Genomic DNA, 11,715 nt, shown 5'->3' with positions numbered 1-11,715 from the left:
AAAAAAAAAAAAAAAAAAAATGCAAAAGTTTTGCTTATAATTTGAGGAGTTTGTTTCTTTCCTGTTTTTCTTAGGGTCATAGAGTGCTGAATTACATTGTTATGAGATAACACTAGTATGTAAGTTATTACACTCTGATGATAGTTCATAGTTTCTGTACTAATCTTTGGAGATCTCTCTGGTATCATATTTAACCAATATGGAGATCTGTGTTTCATGGAAGTAATTCAAGTTCATTATTAAAGATTATTGGAGGAAAAACTGCAATCAAAATCTTTGTTTAAACCTACATAAATTTGATTGCTGTTTTATACAGATTAATACTTTACCAAAAGTTTGCATTCTAGGTAAGGTTTTGCCTAAACTCTATAAAATTATTAATAGATGCAAACAAGACAGATTTTCCTTTTATCATTTTCAGTTAAACCAAACTGTGAGAGGCAGTTACAGGTGGTTGGAGGAGAGATAAGGTGGAGAGGGGAACTGACATTTTTTAAGTGCCTGTTTCATTCTGTGCTTGTGTCTGTACATATGTTGTTCCATTTAATCTTCTTAGTAAACTTAGGAGGGTTTTAAGAGCCTAGTGGGAATGCTGTGGTACAGTGGGAAGATGGCATTTATAGCAGTCCTTTAGGAAAGGCTGGCTAGATTGACATGGTTGCTTTGAAGGTCTAAAGACTCATTCTTGTTCATTCCTAGGGGAGATCAGCCCTGAGAGATTGATTTATACTAACTAAAACTGACAGGAAAAGGAGACAGCAGAATACATATTTATAATGGTCTCTGGTTGAATGTAGAATCAGAACTTGGGCATTAGGTGAATTGAGCTTTTTTTTTTTTTGAGACGCAGTTTCGCTCTGTCGCCAGGCTGGAGTGCCGTGTGCTATCTTGGCTCACTGCAACCTCCGCCTCCCGAGTTCAAGCAATTCTTCTGCCTCAGCCTCCCGAGTGGCTGGGAATACAGGTGCACACCACCATGCCCAGCTAATTATTTTGTATTTTTAGTAGAGACTGGCTCTCACCATATTGGCCAGGCTGGTCTCGAACTCCTGTCCTTGTGATGTGCCCGCCTCGGCCTCCCAAAGTGCTGGGATTACAGGCGTGAGCCACCGCGCCCGGCCGAGTTGAACGTTTAATGTCAGACTGGGCCAGAGTTTCTCAATCTTTTTATTATCACTTCCCAAAGGAGCCTTTGGAGATTTTTCCCCCCAATCTCTCTCCTTCATGAAATTTAATACCACAAATATATTTTATTTATGTACTGTGACCCTTTGAAGGATCACAAACCAATATAATAGTTTTCAACCTGTCAAGGACCAGTTTTTGCCCCTGTTGAAACTGCATAAACTGGACTGATGAATCTGTATAGATGGCTTTTATCATTAGGGTCAGAAAAACTTGAAATTCCTTGGCTCACTGTATAGGGAGGACCTTGTTATGGAGAGTAGAAATACTCCACACTCTACAGCAGTAGAGGTTTTATGCCCATTTTCTAGATCAGGAAACAGATCTAGAGGAAGCTAAGTTACTTAAGGGTCACAGAGCTAATCAATGGTGAAATACAGGATTGGAATAGATTTGGCTGACTCCCAGCCTTTTAAAACAACTTTTACAGGAATGTAGCTCAGATTGCTATTCTTTATCTGCTTTCTCTTAAATAAGGAAAAAGGAAATGGAAAGGAGGAGGAATGTTAAATACTGTTAAATTACAACTTTATGGACTGTTTTAATGAAGTATTTTTAATAAAGTCTTTTATGTTGAGTAGGAATATTCTGCTCATTTGGCAAGTCATTTTAATGAATTTTTACTGTGGCTGATAGCACCTAGTAACTACAACTAGGCACTGTTATTTATCCTTTTATTCATAAGTTTCTAATTAAATAGTTATATACCAGGTTGCTGAAGGAAAAAATTCATTTAAAGAAAATCAGTTTTCACATTTGAAAAAAGCCCTTGAGCCAAATTGATTTTTAAAAATGATACCTTGACAGCAAATTTCAGTTCAAGATTGCAAGTCACACAACAAAGATTTAGACATTAGCTGCATGTCTCTTTCCTTCTTCTTATCGATCCCGTTATACTGAGTGTTTTATTTGTTATAGATAGTGAAATACATAAATATGGAATGGGGAAGGAGCAAGCATAAATTGTCTACTGATACACTAGGCACTGCTCATGGAGCTCTCAATTATAACAACGCTTACCGGGTGTAGTGGTGGTGTCTCCCTTAAACAGTTGAGTAAAAAGGTGAGGATCAGAGGGGCAGGTTATTTGTCCAAGGCTGTACACTTGGTAAATAGCAAAACAAGTGGGAACCTCGGCTGCAATTTGGTAGTGCGTCCATACTTTAATATGAGTCACGTGGGGATCTTACTATAAACTACAGGTTCTGATTTGCTAGGTCTGCAGCGGGCCTGAGATTCAGTAGTTCTAAACAGTTCCAGGTATGGTCAATTCTGGTGATCTGTCACCCACATTTTCAGTAGCAGTGTGGTGGCTAAAAATGAGTGCTTTTGAGCCATACGGACTTGGGTTTGTGTACTCTTCTGCCACTAACCATGGGACCTTGGACAGGCTTTCTGTACCTTGACCTGTTTTTAAAATGGAGATAGTAATTACTTAGGAAAGAACTTCTGATGTGAAAGTTTGAAAAATGCTTGACACAGGTGCTGATACATAGTCATCATGTGATAAATGCTATTAATTTACCAGGTTCTAAGCGTTACAGGAACAGCTCTCCGCTGTATCCTCAGTGCCCAGCACAGATTGATAGCTATTCAGGAAATCTTCCTGTGTATGAATCTCACACAAGCTTTTTCTACAATTGCAGCCTATGAGCTAGAGAGGTTGGGCACAACTCTACTAATTTGATAGCATGGAATTTTTCGCTTTTATATCTAAGATTCAGTTTTATCAAGTCTTGCACTGTACTTCTTCCATGAAGGAATTTGGTTCATGCTTATCTTTGTGAATTATTTGTGAATATTTATTTGCCATGTTGATTGTGTTTGGCAGAAATAGAGGACAGTTTTTCCACTTGATTTTGGGTTTTGATTTTCATGAAAAGTATTCTAGGGGAAAATGTAGCCAAGATATACAAAGATCTTCAGAAACTCTCTCGCCTCTTTAAAGACCAGCTGGTGTATCCTCTTCTGGCTTTTACCCGACAAGGTAAGAGATGAAATACTGTCTCAGTTCAAGGGACTATAAAGAATAGTAAGTATACTTAGTATTCTTGGTGGGTATGACATCTGACTGCCCTCTTTTCTGCTCCTAGCTAAATGTTCCTCTTTTAAGACTAACCTCCTTTGTAATCTCTATGCTATATGTACATAATTTTTATTACGACTCTTTTCGCATGGACTATAATTGTTGATATGAATTTCTTTCCCACTAAGGTTGGGAAATCTTGAAGGAGGGAAATATCATTACTTTTGTATTCTTGTGGTCCTAGCAGGGGTTCAGGTAGACATGTAGGCATAATAGATGCTGTTTCTCTCTATACACATATATAATATGTGTGTATATTATACACAACATATATATATTACACACACACAATATAAAATATGAATAATATGGTCTATAATTTGGATCGAGTTTTTTTTTTAAACCATTTATTGGAGGCTCTATGCAGGCATTTGTTGGGTATTTCACATTGCATTCTTATTTACTGCTAATGAGCTTTGAAGTAAATTCTATGGTACTCATTTTTATACATGATGAAAATCATACTAGATCCAGTAAAGGTTTAATTAATTCACTCAAGATCCTTATATTAGCTTTCTCTTATTATTTATTTTATTTTTTGCAGTTGAAAAAAATTTATTAAAAATCTCAGTGACTACAGTGAAATTTACTGTCATGCTCTGTACATGTTTGTTGTGGGTTTGCTTGCTGAAGGAGTTGTCTTTATCTAGGACAGCTCGCTCTTGGTGGTAGAAGGAAAGAAGCCAGTGGCCCCAATTATGTGTTCGTTCAACGCGCTTTTTGCCCGAAATTATATATGTCACTCCACTCACATTTTATGAAAAAATAAGAGCCAAAAATGGCCAGCCTGATTGGTGGTGGGGTGGGAAGTATAATTATGTAAGGAAAGTGGTTGAGAACGCAAATACTATCTACCACAATTCTCCGTCAACTAGTAGGTAGTTTCTGACTTAATGTGAATAGATAGTGGCTTTTAATATGCCTCTGTTGTGTAGAGAAGTAAGTAATATTTTGGTGTCAAGTGAACAGTGGGCCAATGTCTTATTATAAGTCAGTAATAGTCTCTCCCTATAGTGGTATGAGGGAAAGGAAGTAATTCCAATTGAAAAACACATGTAGATATGTCTTTGTTGGATTTTGATTATTTTTGCTAGTAGAGAATAGTATCACAAATATTTTGAAGGTGCTGATAACCAAAACATAATTTTCACTGAACTTGGAACATATTATTTTTCTTTTCCTTCCTTGGCTTTGTTTCTGAATTTATCTATCTCTTTTTAGCCTGCTAGACTTCAGATAATAGTAATTTGCTAACACTTGAGTGCTTATGCTTGGTGTGCCAAACATTGTTCTAAGCACTTAATATGTATTAATATGTTTACTTCTCACAACAACTCATTGAAGTAGGTGGGATGTAATATTAATCCATTTTACAGATGAAATTAAGTTAGAGTTTAAATAACTTGTCCAAAGGCACACAGTTAATAACTGGCAGGGAATCAGATATAAAAGCCAAGAATTATTTTCTGTAGTTGAATGAAGAAATTTTGTTGTATTGAATAATGTTTGAGACAGAAGAGGCCATTGGCTAGTATTTAGCAATTGTCATAGTTATTTGATTTATATTAAAAAGCATTTGTCTTTCTACTAAAACATCAAGGGAGTAAGGGCCTAGAGTTGCATGAGTTAGTAGTAATTATAGTCAAGCTGGGGTTAAGAATTTGTTGTAGATGATGCATACTTGGGGATAATTAAGAGTACCATCTAATTTTTTGCCACTTTAGAAAGGAACGGGTGGCAACTTTATTGACTGTGTGGAGAAAGCCAGATGTTCTTTACTCAGTAATACCTGTTACTTCTCTTTTTTTCCTTTTAGCACTGAGCCTACCAGATGTATTTGGGTTGGTCGTCCTCCCATTGGAACTGAAACTACGGATCTTCCGACTTCTGGATGTTCGTTCCGTCTTGTCTTTGTCTGCAGTTTGTCGTGACCTCTTTACTGCTTCAAATGACCCGCTTCTGTGGAGGTTTTTATATCTGCGTGATTTTCGAGGTGATTTCCATAATGACATATCACAAGAAAAGGCTCTTTCTTATTGTCTTAATTACTCAGCTCACCAAAAGTTTTTAGTTGTAGGATTTTTCTGTTGCAAATAATTTAATAGCCTTAAAGAGACTGACTCTAAGCTTCATATACCTTTGCCTGTGTCCCTAAAACTCTCTCATTTTTGTATTTTGCACAACACAAATCGCTCATTAGTGTAAGAAGATTATTTCAGGATAGAAGAATGGAAGTAAGACAGGCTTATTTTCTCGCTAGAGACAATAGTCAGCATCTGACTTAGAAATGAGCCGGCATTTCTGAACTGCTTTCATGGTTGAGACCAGTGTGTAAGTTAAGAAAGTTTTGTTGACCTCTGCCATGTTGCCAGGGCAGCTTTATTTCTGTATGGTCACATTGTGGTGACCTGGTAATTATTGTGGCAGTGATGATGGTAGAACTTGTGCATCAGGATTTCCTGCTACAAGGCCAAAAGCCTGATTGTGGAACTTTTTTTCTGCTGCCACCATTTTACTACATATTGGTGTTTTCAGATTGTTTGACCCTGGGGTGGGTCATGAAATCCATTTAATGGGTCATGGTACAAAAAAACAAAACCCACAATGGAAAAATCCATATTTATTTTATAAATAGCATTCCTATTTATAAAATAAGAGTAGACTTCTATTTCAATTATGTATAGGTAGGTGCATACTGTGTTGCAATGTAAAATTTTTATGTGGTTCACATAAATGTTTGAATGATAGTGCTATATGTGATGTTAACACATACTACCTTAGTAACTGTAAAAATCTGGTGGGTAGAAAGCTCCCTTAAAAAAAATGTAGAGTCATTTGGATTGCTACAATGTTTTTTTCTTTTAAAATTTCAAAACGTAAGAAGTGTAAATGATCTGGTTTGTTCCTTTTCCTCTTCTTTGATTCCTGAGGTCCTCTTTTTGCTTTATTTATGCCCCTGAATTTGACATTTAAAATGTTATTTTGTCACAATTGGCAGCAAGAAAGCATCATCTCAAAAAATAATTCATTTTATTTTATTTTATTTTTTTGAGACAGGATCTAGTTGTGTTGCCCTGGAGTGCAGTGGCGCAATCATCGCTTACTGCCACCTCCAACTCCTGGGTTCAAGTGATCCTCCCTCCTCAGCCTCATAAGTAGCTGAGACTATAGGCATGCACCCCCATACCTGGCCAACTTTTTTGTTTGTTTATTTTTAGTGGAGACAAAGTCTTGCAGTGTTGCCCAGACTGGTCTCCAACTCAAAAAAGAAATAAAAATGTAGTAAAAAAGAAAAGGCAGAATGACTGATGTATATGGAAGCACTGAGAAAAAGCAGGGTATGATATAAATACTCCTAAAAGGAACAAATACTCTTTCACTTGTATATTCAAGTTTAGGATTAAAGCACAATTATTCTTTAATTTTTAGATTGTGGCCCACAAGCTCATTTGTAAGCTGTTCCGATTTTTCTATAGATATAATGTTAATGGGCCCAGAGCTTTTATAAATCTTACTTCCTTGCTAATGTAGTAACTTGTAGAGAAGATACCATCTTTTATCCAAACACTTTTGTATACTTAAAGTTGAATGGGTTTCTTTTTCCCCATTTCACATATTTCAAATAAATAAGTACATTAAAAAATACTTAGTTACGGTCATGCTTCTGATAGCCGAGTCATTCAGGACATGGTTGGGAGAAAATAGTGTAACCGGAATATGGATGAAAGACTAAGTCAGTGTGACCTCCAGTAATGAACATGGGCTGTAATACAGAAACTCTGAGGTTACCCAGTTTGGTGTAACATGAGACATTGGATTAGAAGCAGGTGACACACCTAAATGAGATTAGGGGGAGAAGATACAGTGTAGAACCAGTTAATGGAGGAAGAGAGTAGCCACATGTTTCTCCATAGTCCCTGAGGAATCACTGCATTGAATTACTGTGTAGCACAGAGCAGCGGTGATCACCCTTAACCATCAAGAAAGTGTTTGAATTATTAGATAAGAAAATACGAATGATACAGTGTGTGTTATATAAATTATTCGTTTTTTTTTCTTTTTTTCTTATGCTTAATGGGTAAGTTTCACTTTTCTTAGGAGAAAAACAAAACCCATTGTTTAATGCTGGATGAATGAAATGTTTTTAAATCCTTATTTTCATTTTCCTTTGTAGACAATACTGTCAGAGTTCAAGACACAGATTGGAAAGAAGTAGGTATTTTTAAATATTAAGGCTAATGTCCATAACACAGAAATGACTAGTGAATTAATATATTAAGGGTATATTTTCACTTTTATATGATGTAATGAAATCTGTTTTCATTTAATTTACTGCTAAATTTCAGCAAATGAAAATGTTTTCAACTTTTACTTTAGACTCAGTCCTTATTTTCTTATAATTATATGGAAAAAATGTTAACACAATGATTATTTTTCATCTTTATTGTAAAACATTGTTTTGTTGCAACAAAATTTAAATGAATTGTCTTTGTGCTGGAGTAGTCATCAGCTGTTCAGCTAGTTAAAATAGTACCTTATGAAAAGAATATATTATATTGTTTCATAAGGTACTATTCTAAGGTCTCCATAACAGAAACTGCAAGGTAGAGCAGCAAGTGCTGATGGAGAAGCTGCTGCAAGTTATCTAGAAGATGTAGCTAAAATCACTGATGAAGGTGGCTGCATTACACAACACATTTTCAGTGTAGATGAAACAGCTTTCTATTGGAAGAAGACGCCATCTATTTCATAGCGAGAGAGAAGTCAGTGCCCAGCTTCAAAGGACAGGCTGACTCTTTTGTTAGGGACTAATGCAGTTGGTGATTTTTGAAGCCAGTGCTTATTGACCATTCTGAAAATCCTAGGGCCCTTAACAATTATGCTCACTCAGGCTGGGTGCGGTGACTCACGCCTGTAATCCCAGCACTTTGGGAGGCCGAGGCAGGCGGATCTCCTGAGGTCAGGAGTTCGAGACTATCTTGGCTAACACGGTGAAACCCTGTTTCTACTAAAAATAAAAAAAATTGCCGGGTGTGGTGGTGCGCATCTGTAATCCTAGCTACTCAGGAGGCTGAGGCAGGAGAATCGCTTGAACCCGGGAGGCAGAGGTTGCAGTGAGCCGAGATCGCTCCATTGCACTTCATCCCAGGAGACAGTGCAAGACTCTGTCTCAAAAAAAAAAAAGAAAAAAGGAATTATGCTAAATCTGTGCCTTTGCTCTGTAAATGGAACAACAAAGCCTTAATGACAGTACATAGTTTATGGCATGGTTTACTGAATACTTCAAGTCCACTATTGAGGCCTACTGCTTATAAAAAATACTCCTTTTAAAATACTACTTCTCATTGACAATGCAGCCAGTCATCCCACATCTCTGATGGTGATGTGCAAGGAGATTAATGTTTTCATGTCAGCAAACACAACTGCATTCTGAAGCTCATGGATCAAGGAATAATTTTGACTTTGAATCTTATTATTTAAGAAATATATTTTGTAAGGCCATAGTTGCCAGAGACAGTGATTCCTGATGGATCTGGACAAAGGAAACTGAAAACCTTTTGGAAAGGATTTACCCTTCTAGATGCCATTAAGCATATTCAGGATTCATGGGGGGAGAGGAAATATCATTAACAGGAGTTTGGAAGTTGATTCCAATCCTCATGGATTACTTTGAGGGGTTCAAGACCTCAGTGGAGGAGTGCAGATGTGATGGACCTAGCAAGAGAGCTAGAATTAGAAGTGGAGCCCAAAGATGGGACTGAATTGCTGCAATCTCACAGTCAAACTTGAATGGATGAGAACTTGCTTCTTACGGATGAAGAGAGAAAGTAGTTCCTTTTTAAAAAAAATGTCGGCCGGGTGTGGTGGCTCACACCTGTAATCCCAGCATTTTGAGGGGCCGAGGTGGGCGGATCACGAGGTCAGGAGATTGAGACCGTCCTGGCTAACACAGTGAAACCCCATCTGTACTAAAAATACAAAAAATTAGCCGGGCGTGGTGGTGGGCACCTGTAGTCCCAGCTAACTTGGGAGGCTGAGGCAGGAGAATGGTGTGAACGCGGGAGGTTGAGCTTGCAGTGTGCCAAGATCGTGCCACTGCACTCCAGCCTGGGCAACAGAGCAGTGAGACTCCATCTCAAAAAAAAAAGAGTCAGTAGTTTTTGGGTTACAGGTGGTTTTTGGTCACATGGATAAGTTCTTTAGTGGTGATTTCTGAGATTTTAGTGCACCCGCCACCCAAGCAGTGTAAACTGTACCCAAGATGTATGTAGTCTTTTAGCCCTCACCTCCCTCCCAGCCTTTCCCCCTAAGTCCCCAGAGTCCATTATGTCATTCTTACACCTTTGCATCCTCATAGCTTAGCTCTCACAAGATTTGGTTTTCCATTCTTGAGTTACTTCACTTAAAATAATGGCCTCCAGCTGCATCCAAGTTGCTGCAAAAGACATTATTTCATTCCTTTTTATGGCTGAGTAGTATTCCATAGTATATATATACCACCTTTTCTTTATCAGTGGTTTCTTGGAATGGAATCTATTCCTGGACAACAAAGGATTTCGAATGTGACATAAATGTAGTTGACAAAACAGAAGCAGGGTTTGAGAAGGTTGACTCTGATTTTGAAAGTTTGACTGTGGGTAAAATGCGATCAAACAGCATTGCATGTACAGATAAATCTTTCATGAAAGGAAGAGTCCGTCAATGTGGCAAACTTCACTGTTGTCTTATTTTAAGAAATTGCCACAGCCACTTCAGCCTTTAGCAACCAGCACCCTGACCCGTCAGCAGCAATGAACGTGGAGGCAAGACCCTCTACTAGCAAAAAGATTGCAACTTGCTAAAGACTCAGGTGATTGTTAGCATTTTTTTATCAATAAAGTATTTTTAAGGTATGTACATTGTCTTTTTAGATATAATGCCATTGCACACTTAGTATAGTAAACATAGGATTTATATACACTGGGAAACCAAAAAATTTGTGTGACTTGGTTTATTGCATTGGTTTGGGACTAAATCCACAATATCTCTGAGGTGTACCTATAGATCTTTACTATGAAAGCAAATTAGAACTACAGGGAAACATCCAGATCACTTACCTTATCTTGTTCTTTTATTTTTCTTTTTTCTACAGCTGTACAGGAAGAGGCACATACAAAGAAAAGAATCCCCCAAAGGGCGGTTTGTGATGCTCCTGCCATCGTCAACTCACGCCATTCCATTCTATCCCAGCCCCTTGCACCCTAGGCCGTTTCCTAGCTCCCGCCTTCCTCCAGGAATTATCGGGGGTGAATATGACCAAAGACCAACACTTCCCTATGTTGGAGACCCAATCAATTCACTCATTCCTGGTCCTGGGGAGACGCCCAGCCAGTGCCCTCCACTCAGACCACGCTCTGATCCAATTGGCCCACTCCCAGGACCTAACCCCATCTTGCCAGGGCGAGGCGGCCCCAATGACAGATTTCCCTTTAGACCCAGTAGGGGTCGGCCAACTGACGGCCGCCTGTCGTTCATGTGATTGATTTGTAATTTCATTTCTGGAGCTCCATTTGTTTTTGTTTCTAAACTACAGATGTCAACTCCTTGGGGTGCTGATCTCGAGTGTTATTTTCTGATTGTAGTGGTGAGAATTTTACTCCCAGAAGCCTTTTAAGAGATATATTTACAGCCCTAGGGGTGGTGTGACCCAAAGGTTCCTTTGTGGCAAGGTTGGCCTTGGGAATAGTTGGCTGCTGATCTCCCTGCTCTTGGTTCTCCTCTCGATCGAAGGTTGTTTTCTGATGCTGTTCTTACCAGATTAAAAAAAAAGTGTAAATGACAGGGTGGTCTTGATTTTTATTACAGAAAGATACGTAATAAATATTCAGAACAGATACACAGTGTTATTTGGACATTTCAGAATTATCAGAACACAGCATAGGCAGATGATTTTTGTAAGGGGTTTGTTTTTGTTTCTGTTTTTTTTTTTTTTTTTTTTTTTTTTTTTTTTTTTTTTTTTTTCCATTTTAGCAGTGCTCTTTTTCAAAGGCCTGATTTATGAACTGAATGAAAGCAGCTAGTTTGGTTGAACTGGACTTGGGGTGGGTGCTTTGGCCACACACCCACTCGGGTCCAACTCTTCTCTCTCTGCAGCTCTTTCTTGGGTTCTGTGGTGGAACTTTCTGGGCTGTGAAGCAATGTTGTTCAAAGGCCATTTGGTATTAGGGGCTCCTGTTTGTGGCTCCTGGGATGAGGTGGTTATGATTTTGTTTTCCTTGTGTTTTGAACACTTAGCCCCTAATTTGTAATTTAAGTAGATGATATCTTTTTAAAAAGTTTTACTGCTGTGAGTGCTAATCAGGTATTGTTCTTCAAAGATAGCCTCTTATTTGAAGAACATTTTGCTTTTCAGACTTAAATACACAAAATTCAAGATTTATTTTTTCTACAACAAGAAAAAGGCC

At 38.0% G+C, this 11,715-nt stretch overlaps 1 protein-coding gene across 4 annotated transcripts in view; it reads left to right on the top strand.

The window, feature by feature from the left end:
• FBXO7 (F-box protein 7) overlaps positions 1-11,090 on the top strand; it is a 30,197-nt gene extending 19,107 nt beyond the window's left edge. The window contains exons 5-8 of one of the 4 annotated variants that reach the window (XM_017880823.1): positions 3,077-3,172; positions 5,088-5,264; positions 7,446-7,483; positions 10,404-11,090. In XM_017880823.1, the coding sequence (XP_017736312.1) occupies positions 3,077-3,172; positions 5,088-5,264; positions 7,446-7,483; positions 10,404-10,790 (698 nt within the window). In that variant the 3' untranslated portion in view covers positions 10,791-11,090. The remainder of the gene's footprint in view (positions 1-3,076; positions 3,173-5,087; positions 5,265-7,445; positions 7,484-10,403) is intronic. The other 3 variants (XM_017880822.1, XM_017880824.1, XM_017880825.1) reach the window with 3 other exon arrangements.
• The last annotated feature ends 625 nt before the right edge of the window (positions 11,091-11,715 follow it).

The sequence above is a fragment of the Rhinopithecus bieti genome, unplaced genomic scaffold, assembly GCF_001698545.2.
Source record: "Rhinopithecus bieti isolate Rb0 unplaced genomic scaffold, ASM169854v2 scaffold_12783, whole genome shotgun sequence".
Taxonomy (NCBI): Eukaryota; Metazoa; Chordata; class Mammalia; order Primates; family Cercopithecidae; genus Rhinopithecus; species Rhinopithecus bieti.
Note: the sequence above shows the minus strand (reverse complement) of the source record. Positions and strands in the feature narration are given on the sequence as shown.